This window comes from Leuresthes tenuis, unplaced genomic scaffold (assembly GCF_036924035.1).
Source record: "Leuresthes tenuis unplaced genomic scaffold, fLeuTen1.0.hap1 SCAF_9, whole genome shotgun sequence".
Classification (NCBI taxonomy): Eukaryota; Metazoa; Chordata; class Actinopteri; order Atheriniformes; family Atherinopsidae; genus Leuresthes; species Leuresthes tenuis.
In genome coordinates this window covers 6,446,742-6,470,649 of record NW_027325363.1, presented here as the reverse complement: position 1 = coordinate 6,470,649, position 23,908 = coordinate 6,446,742, and the positions used below count along the sequence as shown (strand labels likewise).

General features: G+C 43.2%; 1 protein-coding gene across 5 annotated transcripts in view; it reads left to right on the top strand.

Moving 5' to 3' along the window:
• The window catches only part of actn4 (actinin, alpha 4), a 53,563-nt gene that overhangs the window by 13,435 nt on the left and 16,220 nt on the right, over positions 1–23,908 (top strand). For 3 of the 5 annotated variants that reach the window (XM_072392049.1, XM_072392053.1, XM_072392051.1), the window contains exons 2-8: positions 15,966–16,080; positions 16,458–16,577; positions 19,325–19,411; positions 21,045–21,132; positions 21,881–21,959; positions 22,049–22,130; positions 22,737–22,822. In XM_072392049.1, coding sequence (XP_072248150.1) covers positions 15,966–16,080; positions 16,458–16,577; positions 19,325–19,411; positions 21,045–21,132; positions 21,881–21,959; positions 22,049–22,130; positions 22,737–22,822 — 657 coding nt within the window. The remainder of the gene's footprint in view (positions 1–15,965; positions 16,081–16,457; positions 16,578–19,324; positions 19,412–21,044; positions 21,133–21,880; positions 21,960–22,048; positions 22,131–22,736; positions 22,823–23,908) is intronic. The other 2 variants (XM_072392052.1, XM_072392050.1) reach the window with 1 other exon arrangement.

The following is a 23,908-nucleotide window of genomic DNA, read 5'->3' as shown; positions in this document are numbered from 1 at the left end:
ACATGCTATTCACTGATCTCTGAAAACAAGCATCTGCTTTATTTGTTCTCACTCAAGGAACAAACCGGGCTTTTCACTTCTTTTCTCCTCCTTCTTTCTTCCTCTCCAGTCTGACGATGACGCCTCAGCGGTCCGCCGGCAGCCACCTTCGACGCTCGACTATCAACCGCTTTGTGTCTTTGTAGCTTTGAGTGGCAGATAAAGTGATGCTGCCAGCTAAGCACGCTTTGGCTCATGTCTCCGATGTGTAAATGCTTTTCTTTCTTTCTTTTTTTCATAGTTTAGTGATTAAAATAACCCTCTGCTGAGTAACCGTCGTGTTGCTGAATTTAGCGCTTACTCACTCTATCTATAGTATCGTTTACTCATTCAGAGGCAGACTTGTTTACATACTAGAGGCAGAAAATTGCATTTAAAACCAGGTTAAAAGTCATTTAAAGAGAGCAGAACAGAAATATTTTTTACACATATAAGGGTGTATTTTCAGGGGAAAAGGTTTCGTTTCCCTGTAAATAATGCATGTGGAAAGAGAAGTTAAACTCTCCCACAGTTGTGCTCTCAGAATAATTACTTCTGTTCTCTCACCAACAACTTCCTCTAACTGACGTCTGCTGGTTTCACACGATGTTTTGTATCAGTCACTGTTAAAAGGTATGAAGAAACTCTCTTCCTAAAATAATGAAGCCACATCGGTCACAAGTGTCTATATATGCTCATATGACGAGGCAAAATGATAAAAACACAAGTGCAGGATGCAGTCGCATCAACAGTAATTCAGGCACAGCTCACACTGAAGGTTACTCACTTTCTCTCGTACAAACGGATCAGCCACAGTGTTAGATTCTGCTGGGGAACCTTGAGTTCTGGCATTCATGTGGATATAACCGTCCAGCTAAACATCGTTAAAGACCAGCTCCCCCAAGGCATAGCAGGAGTAAGACCGCTTCACGGGGGTCTTTAAAGGTCAAAGTCTCGGTTCCAGAAACCACAGGACACCCGCGTCCCAACGGGTCCGAGGAGAATTGGCGGCACAAGGTGGATCTTCACAATATTATGCAGTTTGTTTTAATATTGCGGCCGATCACTGCGCAGTCAAATAAACTGACTAAATCACTGTCACATGTCAGTGAATCATGTTTCCAGAAAGTCTCAATTCTTTGGCAAAAACAGGCAGCTGGCAGGCTGAATGTCAGCTAATGAAAACCTTGTGTTTTACACCAAATAAATGTTCATAATCATTCACGTTTTTGGGTTATTATGGAGTCATGATCTTTTGCATTTTGAGCTTGGTTTGGTTTGTGTTTAGCTAACTGTGGTGCACAGATGCAGCATATGAACTATGTATCTACAGGACTTTACTACCTTAATGAATAAATAATTTACTCACTGCGCTGCTAAGAGCAACAAGAAGTCCAATTTCTCCCTAACGGGCGATTTGCTCTTCAAACATTGAAAACAGATATTCTTAAAAAGTTAAGACACTCCTCCTTTTTTCGAACAGTGCATTTACACACTGGATATTTTCAGTTGTTCTTTTTTATGGCATCAGTCTGATTTAATCGCCATTTTGTGCTCTGAGACGTGTACAAACATACCAACAAGGGGGTCAAAATAGCAGTTTACTTTCTAACAAAGGCAGGTTGGTGTGTGTCTGTTTCCTGCTGCCTGAACCGATCAACAACAGAACTGCAGAACTGTCCCGGGGCTCTGGAAAGATTCAGCCAGCGGTTCGAATAAAAGGCCAACGCAAACAGCTGACGCTTCGCCCTGCCAGCTGCTATTAGTGCCTGCCAAACTCCTGATTTGGACCGTGTTAAAAAAAAAAATAAAAAATCAACTCGCACATAGAAAAAGTGGGTGTGTAGTAATAATAATGACCTCAGCTCATTCAGTGATTAGAGTGCTGTGGTGTTGTAATGGGAGGTCAGGCTGGTGAAAGAAGGGGAACACCATTCTGGCTACTGGTGGCTGCTCAGACAAGCTCCTGCACAACAGCTGGAAATGTGAAAAATGAGTAACTCAAAGACCCCCCCATGAACGTCAGAACAAGGCAAAGGTTAACGCCAAGTTCAAAGGAGGCATTTGTTAAACAGTCACAGGTCCCGTCTGCCTTTTCAGTCACTTTCTTCTTTATTTTCTCTCCATTTACCAACGATAACTTGATTTTCAGCCAGGTTAAGATGTGATTGAGCTGGAAACGGAGTCGCGCGGTTTCTGCTTCAGCGGCATTTCACTGTGAATATCCAAAGGCCATTACAAAAGGAGCAGAAAAGTCAGTCATAATGCCTCATATTTGTCTTGAAACTTAATTTGGGAGCATGAAGAGGTGTGTTTGTTCGAATGAGTATCATGTGAAGTCATATTGTTGAAACTTGGACATAAACCTGGTCTCTTTTTGTGGTTTATACAACCTTTTTGTTCCTTTGGGTGAAGTTTTATGAGAAATCCAGCTACTGTCCACTACCCTTTCTTGGTCTCCAGATGTTAGACTAGCCAGAAGCCTGAACTGGATCTCTTTATCTGTTTGCTGCCAAAGAGTTGGGATAAGAAACATACCTAGCTGATTAGCTGTGTTCTACTTTGTTTTAATCTCTAAACTGTAAATGGACTTTCAAAGAATTTGCAGCAGATATGGCTGATTCTGAAATGACTCCTCCCGTCATGAAATGTCTGACATGATCCAGTCAAATGAGAGACAGATAACACGTTGCAGCCTTAAACTATGCGGAAATACAATGAATGAGTCATTCATAAGTAGCTTGTGTGCTACAATTCTAGCGTATTAATAATAAAATGATGTCAATCATTGTGACACCACCCGACTGTTACTTTTTAGCACAAGATTGTTTATCCGTCTTCAAGCTTGAATTGCAGCTTCTAGGAGTAAAGGATGGTTGGAATTCTTAGATATGAATTGAATAGAGAAATTGTTAGCCCGTGGCATGGATTATCAGTTGGCGTTGAGAGCTAATGGTATGTTCAAATATTGTTCTAGTATGCCTCATGGTGAAAGTGTTAGCTAACAGCTACAGTATTTTATTGAATCAACAGCTGAAAGTGTTCATGGCGTAGATAAATGAGTGAAACTTTCAGCTGATTATAAGGAGTTGAAGTAAATGTGTTGATGTTATAAATTACAACTGTTTAGAAACAGTTAAATTGTTAGCTAACAACAGTGTGGCTATCGGCTAATATTAATGGATAATTGCTTAGATAGTACAATACAAATGATTAGCTAATAGTGTGCAGTAAACATATTTTTTGGCTAATAGTTTAAATTAATGACTGAAATTGTTATCTGATATTATAGATAAATGACTAATGTTAGCTAAACGGTTTAAGTATATGTGTGGCTATTGTAAATTTAAGCTAACGTAACAAAAAATGGTAGAATATTTTGGAGTCGTACTGATTATACATTGAACTTGTTGACTAACAGTGTGGCCAGTAGTTTAAATTAAGATGGGAATTAACAGCTGAATTTGTCAGTCAGTGCTGTGGGTTAACGGTTTAAACCAATAACTGATGGTATAGATTGGATAATTCAATAACTAAAAAAGTGGCTAGCAGTTGAAATTGTTGGCTAATTAGCAGTTTGAATTGATAGCTAATGATATGAGGAAAAAATTATTGTGTTGCTGTTGTAATCTAAGTGTACAGAAAAACTAATTTAGAAATATTTCATTACATTGAAATAGCTTATTAACAGTGTGGCTAGTGGTTGCTAGTAGCTAATGATGTGAATGAGCAACTGCAGTTGTGGTGCGGAGGTGTGGGTTAACAGTTTAAATTGAAAGCTTAATAGTATTGATTAAGCAGTTAGTTAACTAAAAGTGTGGCCAGTAGTTTAAATTGACAAATATTGATGTGAATTAACAGCTAAAGTTGTTAGCAAGTGGTGTGGGTAACAGCATAAATTGACAGTTTGATAGAATGGATTAAGCAGTTGGTTAACTAAAAGTGTGGCTTTAATCGTTTAAATGTTGTGAATTAACAGCTTAAGTTGTTGGCTAATGACAGAGATTATCTGTTTAAATTGGTAGCCAATAGTATGAATAAATGTGGCTATTATAATTGTATGCTCAACGTACAGAAACAATTTGAATTGTTAGCTAAAGGTGTGGATAAGAGCATGAAATGGTCAATAAACGTTTAGACAATTGTTTAAATGGTTGACTAAATGTGGAGTGAATGATTGTGTGGATAAAAAGGTGAATGAAAATACGGTTTGTAGTTGAAATTATGTAGTAAAATGGATTACACATTTAACCTGTTAACAGTTTAGTTAAAGTTGGAAATTGTTAGCTAATTGCATGGAAGAACAGTGGAAGTTTCTCACTGAACAATAAAGATTTGGATTGAAGCGATGAGCTAATTATTGTCCTGACACAGGTTAAGATGTCTTCAGATGGACATATTTGAACATGAGGGCTGGTTATGTATGATAAAAGGGTTCTTGAGCCACAGTCTTTAGAGGTGCGGTGGATGGAAGATGCTGGAGCCCATATAGCTTTAGTCCGGCTCAGTTGGGTTAGTGAACTAAGACGCTGCAGCGTCCCTCATAAGGTTTTATAAAGACACATGTTAACCATGAATGAAAGTATGATTTGTCAGAAATGAATTTAGCTGTTAGTTTCAGGTCTAAACGAACATCTGCCTCCACTTTAGGGTCTTGTTTCATGAGCAACATGAACATATGAAGAAAAACCAACTTTTCTGGCCTGGTGTTAAACCAGCGTGCTGAAGCAGCAGCTTGTTGGACGCAGCCCAGCCACCTTTCGCCTCTGCCTCTTTTGTTCTTCCTAACCTCTGTTGGCTTTTTACATGAGTCACATTGCACCTTTGACTCATCGCAGCGTGGCAGGCTCTTACAAACTTCCCGTGCACTTTCTTTTTTTGGCCTCGGTGTCATCAACGTGTGTCATTGGACAGAAGGGTGTAAATCTTCAGATGGCTGATTTTTACCAGCTCCCACCATTTGCTCAGAGGTTAACGTTTTACATCTTGTACAGTTGGATTCATTCACTGCATTCCTGGAGAATTAACATGGACATCCTCCGCCCCCGCCGTTTCCTGTGCTGTGCCTCTAAAGACAGGAAGTGGATTAGTTAGCTGCTGATTGGTTGAGAAGAAAAATAAGTGATGGTGTGATATGAGAGAAACAGACACACAATCAGAAGGAAACGCCAAGTACAGAAAACTCCCTCTTCTGTGAATAAGACCAGTCTTTTATTCTTAATTCCCTCATATCAGTCAAATGTGCGACTTCACATCTTTTTAAATTAAATCACAGTCACATTAGACCTATTAGAGCTCCTGGTTAAATACTTGGCAGCACATCGGTGTAATATAAGGGAGTGTCTTCATTTTAGAGCCAACTTCTTGGATCAGGATAAGATTTGCTTTCTTACTGTTTAAGCACCAGTTAAAGATTACAAGAAAATATAGAGATGGGTTTTATGTCACCAGTGAAGGAGGGAGTGGTGTCCGTCGTGACTTCTGTCCTAAGTTTTTACCACTTGATTGTTTGATGTCAAGTGCCCTCAAGATAAAAACGAGGCTTTGTGAGCTTCAACTTTTTGTGTGTCTGGACTTCTGCTGATTTGAGGGAAAAGCACAAGAGGGAGAGATTAACCACATGATGGCAGGAAGAGGAAAGAGATGAAGTTGGTGATTTGAGAAGGAGTGTCTTAAGATGTACTAGAAAGGGAGTTGGAGGGAGGAAGAACATAGCAGACATTCCTGACATCTTTGTTGTGTCCTTAAAATGCGGAGCTGGCACAAAAAGGCTAATTTAAAGCGAGATGTTTGTGGTTTGTTTTGCCAGATGAAGTGGGTGGAGTCTTCCACAGAGAGCCGAGACAACAAAAAAACTTTGGTTTGTCTGTGGAAGCAGTGGATGAATTAACCAGAAAATCACACGCGCATCTGTAAAGAGTTAATGGGTGACATTTGCTTTTTGTTGTGTTATTATAGAAAAGACTTCTGTGCCTTTTGGCGTTATTTTGAAGAAGAAAGGGCGCTGTTCCAGATAGAAGATCAAAGAGGAAGACTCATCCCTTTCAGTCGTTCTTCCTCCCCATTTAATCCCAGAAAGACACTCCCCCCCGCTCCCCAGCCTCCTCCTGCACTGAGCTGTCACAGAAGAATTAAACTCAGTGGCACAAACCCTTTTATTTAAACAAACAGAACATGACTCTCCCTCCTCGGCTCAACTTTTCCCCTCTGATACTCCCCCTCTGTTTGCCCAGGAAGTGGTACATGTCTCCGTCTGACTGGGCATTGTATCAAGTTGGTTTTATAGTTTTATATTAACTTAATGTTCAATTTAATCGGTTAGCATTGATCTATGGTTAAGTCTGGGTGTTTTTACCCTCACCCTGAGCTCATTGCCACACATCGTGCTGCACCGAGAGGCTGTTTTTTGTTTTTCTGTCTACTTAAATGTGGCCTCCTCAGAGCGAGCATGATCCCACATACTTTTAAGGATTAATATTTCCAAGCTCTCTGTGATTTCCTGGTGGATTGATGTCAGATGAAGAAATGACTGTTAAAAGAAGAGTTGATGTGTTGAGCCCTTTATCTCCAGCTCACTGCTTACTTAAAGGACAAAATGAGGGAAAATTTTACTCCAAAGATGCATCAGAAGAGCTTCAGGTGCTCTTTTAGTGTGACCCTCAGCCTTTAATGTGGGATTCTTTCTGGTTAAATGTCTCAGCCGGAGGCCTAAAATGGAAATGCAGTGAACGAAGAAGCATGGCGCGTTTATCGTGGGCACTGTCAACATGCAGTTACGCAACTCTGAACTGTGTGATTTGCTCCAGTCACCAGCAGTTCTTATTGACACACAGCCGCCTGATGTGGCCTCATGTCGTGTGGAAATATTCATTCTTTGTGGGTATTTTTTTGGAACTGGGCTTAGATGTGTGAGTGGGGTAATTTAAACAAAAATAAACAAGTGACTTAATGGCTCGAATGTGAAAAAATAAAAATAAAATCCTGGCTGAATCATTTAAAAAATGTTCTCTGTCAAGAAGCCAGAAATAAAACAGGCGGGTTTCACAACAAGCTGGAAACTAGTTGCAGAATTCTTACAAACTCTTTATGTGGATGTTTCAGAAGCAGAAGAAGTTACTGACGACAGTTCAACAGCGTTACACAATTATTAACGATTTTAAAAACCTTGTCATTGACATTATAAACGGTGCTGGTCTTTTATAAGAGGACCTCGATGAGCCTAAAATAGGTTGGAAGGCTCGCTGCTGCCGGCGGTGCAATCCGACCCCCGGCCGACTCTTCGGGCAACAAAGACAGGAAGAGGCATTAATAAATGAACAAATAACCACATCAGTTGACACTTTACCCCTTCCCTCCGCCCCCTCCATCCTCTCCTTTCTCTCCACCTTTGATGACTCCTCTCAGAAAAAAATCTGCCACTGAGCAGCTGCTCATAAGATGGTTTCCAGGTAAACTGTTGTTGGGTCATTCCTGAGAACCAGATGATGAAATCGCTCCTCGTGATGACTGCTGTCCTTATTGTCAAAGGTGATCAACCTTTTGTCCAAGACGGCAAGATTTAATAATGTCCAAAAACCCAGGAGAGGACTATCTGAAGCAGAACAGTTGGGTGAAATTGGGCAGCGCTGTATCTGTCACAGAGGGCCGTGATTGGCTCGCAGCCCAGACTTGACTGGCTTAGATCCTCTCTAAGTTTAGTTTGGTTAGCGATTGTCACGCTGTTCATTACAAGCATGCATAACTTAGCTGGGACCGCCGCTTTTCATCGGCAGCCTGGTTTATTCCTTCAGACCGATGGAAACACACCTGGTGTCATAAAACCGGTCGCTTATCGGAAGCCAAACCTCCAGAAAGAGGTCGCGAATAAAAGCGCTTTACGTTGTGCTTATTCTCCCACGCAGGACGTGCATTTGCCATGTTGACTTTTTTGTCCTGCAGTAGCAGGAACAGTTGGTGGTTCATCTGAAAATGTTCACTTTCACCAACAACCTGCCGGAGGACCGAAGAGGCTGAACTCTGAGCGAGTTTTATTGAAAGAAATGTCAAGCAGTTGCTTCTGCCCTTCTTTTTAACTGTGATTAGTTTTTTCCTGGCTGGTCACCGTGCACATACCGAGTGCAGTGCATGTGAGAGATTAGGATTGTGTTCATGTTTGTGTTCCCCGGTGGGAATACAGAAATGCAGCAATCATGCTGGTAGTCTTCTGAGTGCGCTCAGTCAGAAGAAATCTAAAAATCTGCACTTTGTTTTTCCACTTCTCTCCAATTCCACCTTTAATTTTGCGTCTCTTTTATAAACATCCCTCCTCCTCCTGCTCAGCTGTCATCGTAACAAATTGCTTTTATTGTTAAAACCTCCACGTTCACCCGTCTGTGATCCTGCGTTTAAACTCCTGGGAAGGTTTTTGATACAAAGTCTGATATTTGTGGGACATTCACATTCCTTTTCTGCCTCTTTAACATTTCTTTCTTCTTCCTGTTTCCCACATTTAATCACTCTTTTACTCCTGATCATCTAATATGCCCCCCACCTCCTCCATTTCCTCTCCCTAATCCTCCCTTTCCTTTGTTTCTGTTTGCTGCTATATTAAGTCTCCTCAGGAGAGCTTCTGGCTGGACGCAGACGATGAAGCTTGTTGAAAACGGTCGGGCGTGAAGCTGTTGACTCGCATAATGGCAGATCTGAAGGACATTAGGCCATCCAAGAAGTACACAGCAATTACACATTTGTCAGCTCCTTCTGGGAGCTTGTGTGTGTGCACGTTGTCCCTATATTACAGCTCTGGGTTACAGACTACCTGTCAGCACATGAAGCAGAAGGGAGACTCCCTCAGTTTGTGCACACATGTTAATGATCACCTGTCCAGACTTGAGAAGATAATGAGACCCGAGCAGCCCCTGCAGCAGGCCTCTGTGTTTCCACTGGTGACCACTTGCAGTTTAAACTTGAGCCTCTTGCCCAGCGTTTTTCCGCCTCTCCGTGGAGCCTCTAAGCTTCCTTTTTTGCACTTCTTTTCACTCGGTCTTTATCATTCCTCCCTCCAGTCCAAGAAGCTGCCAGTTATGCGTGTTTGAAAGTTGTTCGGCAGCTGTGGGAGAGTCGCTCTTCAAACAGCTGCTCACTTGTTTAGCTTGAGGCGGCCTCTTTCCTCTCAGTCCCTCAGTTATCAAACCACGAAGCATCCCAGGTTCCACCGTGGCCCCTGAGGGACGGTGTCCTGTACATGAACCACCCACACAGTAGCACTCGGTGTATCCTGTTACCGTACAGCGTGAACAGGGCTGCATGGCACCGGAGAGCAGCTAGCTTCATGTGGTTTGTTCTTTCTTTTTATATGTTTCTGTGTTTGTAATGAAATTGATTTAGTTAGTAGTCGGATTCCCAGTGCAGCTTATCATTTGATTTTTAGAAGATGTGAATAAAAAAAGGTGAAAAGTAAAAACAAAAAGTTTAATCTGAACTTGATGCGTATTAGAGAGAAAGGAAGTCTCATCTGACCTGGCAAACTTTATGATAATGGGACTAACCAGCTGTTCTCGGTCGGTACAACTAATTCTTCTACTGAATTACAACCACGAGCAACTCGGCCTGTACCACCACCTTCTGCTGAAACTACTCAGCCTGGTTTATTCACATCTAACCAGTCTGATTCACGCATCTTTTCAAAGTTTCTCTCAAAACATTGTTCAGATTTGCGTCACTTGCCAAAAAAACCCGACTTTGCATCTTTCCTTCAGCAGACTGTTGCCTTGGACTGGATTTAAAGAATCAAAAGGTTTCATGGCTGCCGAGCAGAGCTTAAAGCTTCGCTGAAGAGCAAATTTCATCTCAAACAACTCGAAGTAAATGTTAGATTGTTGCCTTTCTTCTGCATGAACCGGGTCGGTGTTCCCACACCGAGATGCAACACGGACGTTCTGCGGCTGAGAAAACGTCCTGAATGTACAACTCCACCAGCTAATGTCCGCTTGAACCACTTGAAATTTTTTGAGGTTTGAGTTTTTTTTAGGTGGAGAAGAATTTGCTCCTTATGTGGCCCTCGTCTGAGTGGCTGTTGGCTTTGTTTATTCACCGACCTGAGAGCGTTGACACAGACGACTCGTGTGTGATGCACTCGCATGGAGCCCCACTTCCCTGAAAACACAGCAAGCTGTCGTGTGGGGCAAGTGAAGCAAAAGTGTGTGTTTGACAGTAGTTAACGGTGCTGCTGCTGCACGCCACAGCCCTTTTTTAATTGGTGGGCGTCTAAGAATAGGAGGCCTTCTGTCAGGCCAAGCCAGACCAGAGCAGAGCAGAGCAGTAACTGAGCTGTATTCACAGAGGCCAGGACAGCATGGTTTTGGCCTAGATGAGTCTGGTGCAGCCGGTCCAGTGTAGTATGGTGCTGTCCAAGTTCCTTGAGGTTGTACCTCCTGCCAGCAGGTCCACATATTTAACTTTAAAGATCACAGCAAATCCTCTGCTGTAGCATCGTGCTGTTGTGTCACATTTTGGGGGCAACTTGGACGTAAATGGCTCGTTGACTTGTTCTTATCTTCCTCACTTCCCTGAGTCACTTGGCTCCCTTTAAGTTTGAATTCCCTCCTTTTTTTATGAGTAAACTGATCAAGAGAGTTGCTGATTTTCAAGTCTGAGGTGAGAATTTTCAGCAGGAAGTGGTGAAATATGTCACCAGCATGCTGCAACGCGTCCTTGAAACTGCATAAAACAGTGATGACATCAGGCCATAAAACTGCACGTCTGTCATTTGAATGAAGCTGCCACCAACACCCATGTTTTCTGCAGGCCTGCACATGTCTGATTGGAAGCCTGTTTAACTCGCTGTCAGTAGAAAGGTGTGAGAAAGTCCAACTGACACCCAGAGTGTGTGTTTTTGCAGCCTTTATATAGGTTTTGTCTGTGGGTTGAGAAATCCGTGAATCATATTTGGTAAAAACCTTGAAAAAGGCGTGTGGTTCGAAGGTTTTGAGATCTTTTTGTTATCGGGGTGTGTAACCGTGGAGTCATCTCAATGCTAGCAGCTGGCTGACAGCGCAGCCTGTGTGCGGTTGCTGTTGTAGAGATTTCACCAATGTTGCCTAGAAGAAAGGGTGTGTGTGATCCTGAAGACGCACACACCCACATACTGCTGGCGTAATGTAGAGAAATGTGAGGCAGTTGTGCAACAGCAGCCTTCAACCTGGCTCATTGTTTCCAATCGTAGAGAGACGCACCCTCATCATCCTCCGTGTGTGTTTGTCTGTGTGCAGTCGGCTGTGTGAATATCATAATTGCACGAATGAAGTCAGAAAATTGCGCACGCATAGAGAAACCGGGTGTGGGAAGAAGCAGACGTTAAAGTGAGCTACATAAAGACAGGTGTGTGTGTGACTGAGGGTGTAATGGTTCATTTCATGTTGGTTTGTTCCTCTCTTTAAGGGGTTAAAATTGTATTTTTTATTTTTTTGACCCAGTCGGATCAGAGATGAAAGACTCCTGGGGTCACAGCGATGACTCCAGTGCAGATCCATGCTGTTTTTTTTGTGTGTGCTGACCCTAACAGACCCAATCTCTCATTTACACCCTGCTGAAGCAGCAAACTTATGAGGACACAGCTGTACAGCTGCTGGAATTTTTGGACAATTTACTCCATTCCAGACACCCAAAGATCACTCATCACACATCTTTTCAGATCTACATGAATGTGTAACAAAAACAAAAGAAATCTGTGTAAAATAATGCTTTTAGATAGCTCGACTCGTAGCCCCGTTTGATTTGTTACGATACTGTGAAAAATTGTTGATCCAATCCTCATTTATTTATGTTTTCCTTCCAAGCAGCCAGATGCTTTTGTTATCTTTTAAAGTGGTCTTGAGCAATAGTTCTACAGCTTTCTGAAGGTTTTTCAATGTTTTTCTTTAGACTTTGGCTGCTGTTTCACTAATTTTCAGTCCAGTCCTTGTTCCTGACCATTTAACACTGACCTATGAATCATTAAAGCTTTAAAAAGGCTCCTAACTCAAGGGATGAACCAGTGTTGTGTCGACACATTACAGACAACTTGGCAAAGAACCTGTTTTAAATTGTATCTTTAGGCACTTTGTTGCTAGCAGCCTGTCACAAAGACACATCATTTAGTTGCATCTATGAAAAACAGCGAAGATAACACAGTTTGACAGACAGAAAATAGGATTTCTGCAGCAACAATTCCAAGCAACGATTCCCAAAGAGCTATTTGCTGGATTTTTTCCTCTTTCTAAATGCCAAGTTTTCAGCTAAGACCTGACAGGACCTGATAGATGCATCTGGACCTTCAGCTGATCCATCTACTGTTGGCCCAAGCCTCATCAGAAATGGTCTCCATGGAAGGGTGGCTGTCAAGAAGCTGTTCTTAAGGAAGGGAAACAGGGAGAAAAGGCTGAGCTATGCCAAATGACACAAGAAGTGGACTGAAAATCAGTGGCAGCAGGTCTTATGGAGGGATGAATCCTCCCCAGAGCCCGGACCTCAACATTATTGAAGCAGTGTGGGATCATGAAGGCTGGCATGAAAAAATAGGAATAAACCAGTCAAATGGATGTTGGTCCACAATAAATACCCAACCAGCAAGTCATTTGTCTTGAGTAAAGTAGTTTAATCCTATTAGAGGGTTTCCTGGTATTCTGATCATTTCTGTCAAAGTTTGTGTGGTGTGTTAAACTCCCAAAGGCAACTTTAAACCTGGTCAGCGTGATCACATTTAAAGGTTAGAGTGACGGAGGCTGATGCACGCAGCAGCTATTTAAGAAAAAAAGGGAGGATGTTTTTCACTGTGGTTGAAAGTGTTATGTAATAAATAGCAGAGGATAAGAGCACGAGCTTCGTGTCTAAAATGTAAACCTTCTTAACACTCAGATCCAGCTTTGCTGTCCTCAGCCACACAGCTTGTTGTCTGCGTCCTCTGTGAAGGTCAGAGATCCTCTCCCTGCATCTGACCATTTTACCTCTGAATTAAGCACCTTCGACAGGAAAGATGCTTGAATTTAAGATGGAGGTTTCAGCTGAGAGTGTCAAACAAGTCACTGGAAAAGTTTGATAGACTTAAATGAGCTAATGAGGGATTAGAGGTCAGTCCAGATCACATCCCCTTGTGGTATGACACCTCCCTGAATTAACTGGGTTTGCACATTCAGCCTGACTGGGGTCAGTTTTGTTTAAATTCCCAACAGTGACAGAAAACCTTGAAGCAGAGCTGTTAGCTGCTTTCTCAGCATGTGCAACACGCTTTGTCAGGTTTTAAGGAAACAAAAGGCGTGCTTCATTTCCCCAGTAGTCTAAACTAAAGGAGAATAATTCAGTTTTTAGGTCCAGAACAGCCAGACGGCCGTCCTCTCTTGGCAGGACTGTATGAAACTCTTAAGGCGGACTGAGGTGTGACCTTGGATGGAGGCGACGATACACGAGAATAATTTGTAGCAAGTTATGTTGCGCTGGCTCTCTGCAAGTCTCAACCTGTTGCTGTATTTTTCCCTCCATACCAGCGCTCCCAAGAGGCAGCAGGAGCCGTTTTAGGAAAGCTGCCCCCGTGTATTCACTACCCACGAAGCAGGAAGCTTGATCCAGTGACGGAGAGAATCTGAAATGCCTTTCCACATAACAGAAATGATCTGATCCTGGGGCGACACCAAGTCTGATGTGCGTTGTTGATGTGTAAACAGTTGGAATTAAAGTAGTTACATCATGTACTTAACAAATGAGGAAGAAAAGGACACGTTTAAGGTCTATAATGGAGTTTAGCGCCACTATTATCCATCTTTAGGGTTTTTTCCAGAGTTTCTGCAAAGTTTGTGCTTTAAGGTTTTCTATCTGATCAGTCCTTATTGCAGATGTGGTTCTTCTTTCCTAAATGATGTGTAAATATGTTATTTTTTAGTGCTGTTCTTTGAAAAAAAGAGCAAAGATTAAGTCATTTAAGTTAGTTGAGCTGTAAGAGAATGTCAGAGCAGTGACTCGTGATGATCTGTGAAATGTCTCTAAGTTAGAAACTGAAGTTTAGAGAAGGTAAAGATGGTGGATATAAGAAGGCCGAGCAGGTCGGCCCACGCTGCCCGTCGCCTTCACCGCCTGGAGGTCACGCTCAGACATCTTTGACAGATTTGACAGTCAGTGGCACGCCATCGCACAAATGGTTCTTGTTTTAGCTTGTTCATGATGATCGATATCAGCCTGACGAGCCTGCTGCGGTTTAAGAAGCCGCCAGGGTCACTGCTGCCTCATCGATGGTATTTATGATGGCTGCTGTTTTTAAATCAACATTTGTGCTGGAAAACAAACATTTTTATACAGAATTTAAAGGAGCATTTCAGCCTTTTTCTTTGGCGACGCCTCTAAAACGCGTTAACGTGTTTCTAGAATAAAAATGGTTGTAAAAAAAGGGAACGTTTGATGACAAATTGGAGGTTTTGTGGCTCCAGTGCAGTGATTAATGCATCTTCACTCATTGTCTGCTTTGAGCTAAACTAAGCCGTAACTTCCTGTCATTGCAGTGCCACTTCCTGCTGCTTTGTGTGTCTGTGTGTGTCAGACAATGCATTATCTCTTCACTGCCAACCAACTTTGTCTGTTTGTTTATGTGAAATGTACCCCCACTCTGTCCTTCCCCTCTGCCTCGCTGCCCATTCTCAGAGGGTGTCTCTACGTACATGTAAGTGTGTGTTGGGGGAGGGGTTGGTATCTGGAGGAAGGTCACACACATAGAGGTCTGCGGGAGAACACAGGGGGCTGAAGGGTGCTATTATCCACCGGGCTCAATGGGTGCTTTGTGCTGGTGGCCACAGCAGGACGGTGGGGAGAGGGGTGGGGCGGCAAACAGCACCCTGTCATAATGTTTTTGAACTGGAGACATTACAGACAAAGGAGGCGTATATACTTAAATCTGACTGTCTTTAAAGTTGTGCTGCTGTCGAGGACTGAGAGGGAACAAACTGCAGGGCTGCTGGGATTCATTTCTGCTACACGTCGTCACTTCTGTTTGGGACGAATTTCACCAGACTTAGTGGAGCACGAGCAGAGGAAGAAGCAATTAGATCAGAGATGGGGCATTGGTCTGGGCCCTTTTTAGTTTCTTACATAATGGACATTCCCTTTTAAGACCAAGTGAAGCTCTCATTTCATCTGTGACAAGACAAGAGGTCCAACCTTTAGCATCTTTCTGGCATTTTATGTTCGAGTTCCTCTGCACGTTTTGGTGCTTTTGATTGATGACGTGCCCTCAAGGATTTTTGGGGAGAGGCGTGGCAAAGGTCACAGAAAAGCCTCTCCACAGTCCTGTACCTACCATCATGCCATGAGCTCCATAAAGAATGATCTAAAACACATTTCTAAAGAATGCTTACTAACCAGAGGCACACAAACATGGCTTCCAACCAGCTGCTGATGTGTGATTTGCGCTTGTCGTCCGTCTTTTCCCAGATGTGAGTGTTTGATTTGGTACACACCCCTGATATTTGATTACAAACATCATAGATGTTGTTCGGTTGGGTTTTTCTTCAGAAAGTGGATCCGTTTCAGCGTTGGCAGCAGCCTTTGACTTGTGGCTTTTGATGGCAACATGGTGCAGACGCTGGTTCTTCTGAGGCTGAAGGAGACGGCTGAGAGTCGTGATGCGGCTGAGGTCATTTATAGTTTCTGTGCAGAGCTGAAAGTTTTTAGAACAGACTTCCAACACTGTAGTGAAGAGACGACAAACAAGAGCAAGAGTTACCTTTATAGTGAGACTGTATTTAACAGCCAACTTCTCCTCTCTCGTTGGTATTGTACTTCGCTTCCTGTCGTATCAAAGCGCTCCCGAACCTTCCTTCCCATCCATTGAAGTTGGTTTTCTTTCTATTCTCAAATCAGAGTGGTTTATTGTCATAAAAGCTTTGGAAACAAACATGGCCCAGGCGCTGAATAATCACACTTTGTCCTGTTTCTGTGCTCTCGTGCAGACGTTCACGGCGTGGTGCAACTCCCACCTGCGGAAGGCCGGCACGCAGATCGAAAACATCGAGGAGGACTTCCGAGATGGACTCAAGCTCATGCTGCTTCTGGAAGTCATCTCAGGTAACTCGTGTGCATGACCCCCAGAAGAAGGCTGTCACCAGAAAATTAAGCTCCGAGTTTTTAATTAAACACAACTGGCAGTAATGAGTGTTTTTAAGTGTCTGACAGAGAAGTCGCAGGAAAAGCCGTCCAGCTCACCACATGCACATCTGTCACTGAGCAGCGGTCGGATTTTCAAAGCCGACTCAATCGGAGGGAAAAATGTTTTCAGATGTTTAAGATTCACAACATCTCCTGATCCAGGGTGTCGCCTCTGGGTTTGGGGCTCGGTATCGATCCCTGACGGAGGGTCACTCTGCTGATGCGGCGGGAACGGTCACTGCTCGCCTCACCACAGCAGCTAACGCACCCCCCCTTTTCCGTTTGTGTGTCTGCAGGCGAGCGGTTAGCCAAGCCTGAGCGAGGCAAGATGAGGGTCCACAAGATCAACAATGTGAACAAAGCTCTGGACTTCATCGCCAGTAAGGGTGTCAAACTGGTGTCTATTGGAGCAGAGGGTAAGCATGCGCACGTCACTCTAATATGATGACATCACTGTGGAAACTGTGCCCCCCCAAAGCAAAGATCTTACAGGACTCTAAAGGAGCTAAACGCTGCAGTGCAGGTTTTCAGCCAAGCTAAGAACTTTAAAACCTTCTGATTCTCTCCAGCCTCAGCGTTTTGTGGCGCTTGTAGATGGACTTTGAATGGACCGGTGGTCACATTCAAAGTAGAAGTCAAGTTTATTTGTTGCACATTTCATGTACAAAACGATTCAAAGTGCTTTACGTAAAATAAAAGCAATGCAGCAGGGAGCAGAAAAAGCATTAACAATGAGTAAAAGAAACAAAATGAATAAAAACAAGCAACAGTCTCGATAAGTTAAAAGATATCGTGCAGATTTCATGCACAGACACATGAGAAAAGAAATGTTTTTAGCCTGGATTTTAAAAAGTCTACATTTGGTGACAGTTTAATCTCCACTAAATGCTGCTTCTCCATGTTTAGTCTGGACTGGACCAGCTGACCTGAGTCCTTGGATCTAAGAGCTCTGCTGGGTTTATATTCTCTGAACACATCACAGATGTATTTTGGGCCTAAACTGTTCTGGGATTTGTAAACCATCAGCAGGCTTTTAAAATCTATTCTGTGACTGACTGGAGGCCAGAGTAAAGAGTTTAAAACTGGTGTGATGTGTTCAGGTCTCTTAGTCCTGGTTAAAACTCCAGCAGCAGCGTTCTGGATGAGATGTTTAATGCTCTTTTTGGGAAGTCCAGTTAAAAGTTCACAGCTTAATCTCCACACGCCTGTATTAACAGGCAAACTGTTACGATTCAATCAAACGATGAAAATGTGCATCTATTAAAGAGGTTGATTACAGTCCTCAGGCTGCCTCTGGATTCACGTGCATCCAGTAATGATTTCATACGAAAATACGTTTAAAGCGGGATCAACTACGAGTTGAAGCACAAAGCTGTGCATCAGCAGCAGAGTATAGACGGCTCATAGATTGTTAGACTGCAGAAAGACCCGTGGAGGGAGGATGGAGGCACACAATGTCATCACACTGAGGCTTTGTGTGTCCATGTGTGTGCGTTAGCCAGAGGACAGTGACCTTTCTCCTACTCTATCATGGCAGCCATGACATTCCTGCAGCATGACACAGCTGATACTGATGACACTTGAACACAAAATGTGGCAGTGCATCGTAAACATGCTGCCTGGTCCTCCATGAAAGCAGCCCACTAAAGGTCATCAGCTGGAAACTGGCTGAGAAAAAGGCCAACATAGCAGATGGAAGAGGAACAGACTGCCGGGACGAGAGGACGCCGTCCTACACTTTTCCATCTCGGATCGGAGGAATTTAACTCTGAGATCCAAGGAGTCAGGTCAGCTGGTCCAGTCCAGAGTCCAGACTAAACATGGAGAAGCAGCATTTAGCTGCTATGCTGCAAACAAGGGGAACAAACTGCCAGTAGAGGTCAAACTGTCACCAAAAATCTGCACAGTATCTTTTAACTTACTGAGACTGTTGCTTGTTTTTATTCATTTTAATTCATTTTAATTATTGTTTCTTTCTATTTTTCGGGTTATAAGGCGCAATATCAATGATTGACTGCTAAAGGGTCTATTTTCATACATAAAGCACACCGAGTTATAAGGAGCATTAAATTAAACTCAGATAAGTCGAATTTTATTCAACTCACTTGTTGTACTGCGTTGAGTTCGAAATCCGCTTCGTAAGCATGTCTCTGAACAGGAGCCATTTTTATAGAAAATGAATGAATGAATGAATGAATGAATGAATGCACACTCCTTAATGCTGAGCTCGTATTACTCCGCGAGGCTCCTGACTTCGGTGGCCCATAATGCTCAATCCATCAAGCAGTGCAGCTTCGTAGCTCACCAAGGCCGTGCTGAAACATTTTGACAGATTTTTGAGTGCCGTGTACCACATGAAATTAGTTCGAGGTCAGAAAGCACAACCAGAATTAATTCATACATTAGACGCACCGCATTTTAAGGCGCACTGTCGATTTTTGAGAAAATTAAAGGATTTTAAGTGCATCTTATGGTCCGAAAAATACGGTGTATTTTACACATTTTTAATGCTTTTTCTGCTTTTTCCGCTGCAATGCTTTTATTTCATGTAAAGCACTTTGAATTATTTTGTACATGAAATGTGTAACAAATAAATTTGACTTCGACTTTCAATAAAAGTTTTTTTTTTTTTAAAAAGCGACAAACCTGAGGAATGTTGATGCAGTGAAAGCCAAAGTGATAACCGAGAGTAAGGGTGTGACAAACTGGGACACGAAGCAGCTGAAAGCATGAAGGAACTGTTTGAACTATGTGTGGAATCTGACCCAAACTGCATGTCTGCTCTCTAACAAATCAGTGCACATGATTTAGTGCTCAGTAACATGCCACATATCATGGGGGTTAGACTGAGATAAAGATGAAACGCCTGTTGCTTTATCAGCAAACGTATTCATGTCTTTGGAGTCAAAACAACTAAATATCCCGTCAATAAAGAAACATTTTGTATAATTAATCAGTGAAAATGTCTCCTGTGAAACTGGTTTAACGGTGCTTAGGTGTCATCTTTACCAAGATTTTATTTATTTATCTATTTTTAAAGAACTCATTGTGAAACTTTCACACTTTATCAGGAGAAGTGGAAATGCAGCAGCCGTTAAAACTGTGTGTGTGGGTGTGTTGGCATTATTAAAAAAACAGAGACGACTGTTTGTGTGTCGTGTAGAAATCGTGGATGGAAACGCCAAGATGACCCTGGGAATGATCTGGACCATCATCCTCCGTTTCGCCATCCAGGACATCTCTGTAGAAGGTACCTGTGGTTTGATTTGGCTGAACACTGAGTGCCCCGAAGAGTCAGGCTCTCAGGAGCAGCCTTTCTCTTTCATTGCACTCTTTTACTTTGTCTAAATGAAGAAGAAATGACACAAACATGCAGGACTAGCAGCAACACGAAGGACACTACGGTTAAGACCTGCAGGATATCACATGCACATGTGCAGGCTTTAGACGTGCACACACTGTGGGGTGAGTGGTGGTGAAACGGGGCCAAGATAAAAGCAGGTCTGACCTACATGACTGCAGTGATGATGATGCAAATCTGCACATGGCTTTGAGCACAGTTACTACTGCTGGTGATAATGTTAGTACACGATGAGGGAAAATCTGCGATGATTGAACCTTTTCAGCCTGGGTTAAAGCTCTGTTAAAGCTCCAGTGTTCTGGCTGTGCTGATATCGATCTGCAACAGACTGAACACTCCCCACTTTAACCCCATCTGGAGCTAGTGTGGTTTGTCCCTTCAGGGCTACGGTGCAGCTTTGCAGAGGGGTGAGAAAGGCAATCGGTGGCCGTCTTATAATCTTTTCCTCGGCGCCTTTTTCTTGACTCTGTTGGAAAGCTTTATAGGGTCAAGGAGATCTGTAGAGACGAGTGCAACGAGCATCCGACTGCACACACACACACTAAGCTGAGATCTGTTCAGGGCCTGATTATATACATTAGTATGATAAGATGCACTACACTTAATGGCATATTAGGTACAAAGTGTTTAAGGATTTTATTCGAAACAAAGAAATGAGAAGCCACACAAGTGAAAAATGTCAGGCTGCTCACACTCACCTTCCTGACCTTGTATTCATCTGAACATGAATCACAGTCATTGTGACTGCATTATAATAGCTGAGCGTCGCTCTGTGTGTTGCAGCTGAAAGGGATTGTGGGACAGAATTGCCTCATTTCCTCAGCATTTAGAGAGTTCAACCAGCTCTTATCATCGCTGTGCTTGGACTCTCCCACTGACCGTGTGGTATTTCCTTCACTTGCCGCACCTGTAAAGGTGTAAATAAAGGAAGTTTCCATGTTGAAGTCTTTAAAACATGATCGAAGGCGGTGAAAACACGACGGATTTTATTTTCCTGATCGTTCTTACTGTAGATCCCCTGAATGCGACGCAGTTTTGACCTTTTCTCATGAAAAAGGTCATTAAAGAAAATTAAACCTCTGCTGTGCTTCAGCTCAGTCTTCAAAGCCCCGCCCTCACCAGTAGGCACTGTCCCAGGCTGGTAACCACGGCAACTACAGAAGTGGCAGTGGTTAGACTCCTCCTGGTTGTGACTAGTCGTTTTTGCTCGGATGTGATGGATTCTTGCACGTCGCATCGGGAGGCTTCGACTCAATCGAGCATCTGTGACGATATTACTGTTTGCTGCAATGAATCTGCTGCTGCTTTAAGACTCTGTGTCACATTAACTCTAGCGCGGCCACGTTTTTCATTTCTCCTCATTAGTGATACTTTTTCTGCCTCAAACACGAGCGTCTGCCGATGAACACTGAAGCTGTTTAACTAACTCTGCGTCTAACCGCTCAGTTCAGAGCGAGTAAGACACATTTCCACACTGCTCAACACTAACGGAGGCCTCTTCTTCTTCTCTTCTTCTCTGCAGAGACCTCTGCCAAGGAGGGTCTTCTTTTGTGGTGCCAGAGGAAGACTGCTCCCTACAAGAATGTCAATGTGCAGAACTTCCACATTAGGTAACGCACACGAACATGTGCTCCAGTCTTTCTGCTCTCGGAACAAAGCTGATCCCCGGCTGTGTGTTTTTCTGCCCACTTTCCACATTTTTTATTTATTTATTTATTTTTAAAAAAGGTTTTCAGAAAAAGTTTAGAGAATTCAGTTTGGAAATTCTCAGAGGAGCAAATGCAGCGAGATAATATGTGATGAAATGTGTTTGTGGTTAGCTGGGGCCTGCGAGGAGCTGGCTGGTCTTCAACAGATGGAAAAGTTATGATGTGGTCGATTAACACCCCCCAAACATATTATCAGCGCACACAGACTGCAGTAGAGGATGTTTATCAGTAAAAATGAGAATTTATATTTATTGACTGATTAGTGGAGATGTTCAGTGCCGAATAAAATCTAACTGCTGTCCAATAATTCAAATTCTTCTCAGATATGAGTAAATTTCTGTTGAAAGGGCTCCACCTGCTGGAGAAACTGGATAATTAGCTGCTCTGGAACCTCTTCACTGTTACTCTTTTACTTTATAGATATGCAAAGAGAAGGAATCAAAAGCACAACGTCTCCGAAAAGCATTTTTATTATCTGAGATTTACATGGAAGGAGTTTAAATGTTGAAGTTTAGAGGTTCAGAGGCTATTCTCTAACTTTAAGATGTGTCCCGAAACCTCTAACCCATCTGTTTAGATCAGGAAGGAGAGCAGGAAATGTATAAGTTTCTTTCTGCTCTGAGCTCAACTCGTCTGTTCTCCCAAACAGCTGGAAGGACGGCCTCGCCTTCAACGCTCTGATCCACAGACACAGACCTGATCTCATCGACTACGACAGCCTCAGAAAGGTGGACAGGTTGATTTATCCAACAGAAACATGCTTGCTAAAGTTCCTAAGTGTGCTGACTGTCCTCTGCTGCTGGGATCTTCTGTGCAGGATGACCCTGTAACTAATCTGAACAACGCCTTCGAGGTGGCTGAGAAGCACCTGGACATCCCCAAGATGTTGGACGCTGAAGGTACGCTGAAATTTACCATCACAGGGTAGTTTCTTACATCACAATGTGATAATTGCTGGTAATGTTGTGACGAGATGTGCCTGAAACACGTTTGTAACCTCACTCTGTCACAGATGTTCTCGGGTGGCAGATTTTACTGTGACAGTCAGATTTCTGTGAACATGTTCCCATGTCTGTAAAACGCCTGCTGCTGCTGTGCATGTGATCGCCATCTCTGGCCATTACAGTACATGAGAGTACAGTTTAGGCTATCTGTGCATGTGAGCGAGGCCTCCGAGCTGCGCCCGTGTCGATGAGCAGCAGAGAGCCGCCGTCATCACTTTGTTGTCTGCATGTGTCTGTCTGTTCGCCGTTTGTGATCCGCTGGTATTTTCTTGTCTTTTGTATTTAAAATGATCGTAAACATGTGAAACTCTGATGTTTTAATGTGATATTGAAGTGTTTCAGGAGTCTTTGTTCTGTTTGTGTGTCAGGCTGTTAATGGCTGTTTGTTACATGTTGTGTGTGTGTGTGTGTGTGTGTGTGTGTGTGTGTGGTATCACACGCCCTCTGTCCTGCCTGCATTTGTGTGTTGTTTCATAACCATGGTCTCCCCCCCCCTCGTAGACATTGTGAACACTGCTCGCCCAGATGAGAAAGCCATAATGACTTATGTGTCCAGTTTCTACCATGCGTTCTCTGGAGCACAGAAGGTACCGTCTGACCCCATGTTTAACCTCCTTTTACTAACAAGGCGCCGCTTCCTGTCCAGCATGGCCTCGTTCCCCCGGCAACCTCGATGTGAAAACTGGACATTTGGGGACGCAAACGCACACACGACTGCACTCTCAACGTGGATGCAACTGTGCTGGTGAACGCAGTAAACCAGTCTTTGGGCTGCAGAAGGCTGTTTAATCAGACCTTATCTGGACGCTTCAGCTTGTGTTTCTCCTCTTGTGGAACTGTTAGCAAATCTCGCAAAAAGAATCGACTCCAGCCAACGTTTTGTGCCCTTATTGTCAGCGTTTGGCAGGAGAAATCATCACTTCCTTGTATTGACACAACTGTGCCTATAAAGGAGTGACCCCTCCCCTGTTAAAAGGTGGATTTCCTCCCTTTCAGAGCTGTGGTTTTCCAGCTTTTGTATTTGAACAAGAACTCGTAACAAACAGTAATTTATTTAATGTAGATTAAGAATATCGCATCATGACAGTCAAACTGCTTCGTTTTGATCCTGAAAAGGTCAAATGGTAGCTTCAGTCAGTCTTTCTTCCCCCCTCCTCCCTCACCTGCTCCTCTCCTCTCCCTGAAGGTCAGTTGATGCGTCTTGTTTTGCTCGTCCTCCTCTAATTAATCGCTGGCTTGTTCAGGACTTGTTTTTGTTCCTCTGCGGTCTCAGCAGAGTTGGGTGTGTTTACGTCTTCTACAGCAGAGCTTGTTCTGCTTCTAGTCCTTCAGGCCCTTAACGCCGGCGCTGTTTGGACCTATGGGTGCAAAATCTGCAGATTTACTGCATTCATCACACAGATCGGTCTGAATCCTTCCAGGTTCACGCAGCAGCTGCTGGGCGGTTTCCCTCTCGTTCATTGGCTGTTTGAGAATGATAGTTGAGTGACTCATCTTTCCATCTCGGTGTATTTTCTGATCTGGGTCAGACGACTGTCAGTCAGATCTCCAACAGAACAAAATGATTCTTTATGGGTCTCTCAGTGGAGATATTTGGATTGTTGTAGCAGCGCAGATATTAACCGAACACGTAGGAGTCTGTTAGCCGTGTAAAATATACAAAAATAACTTGA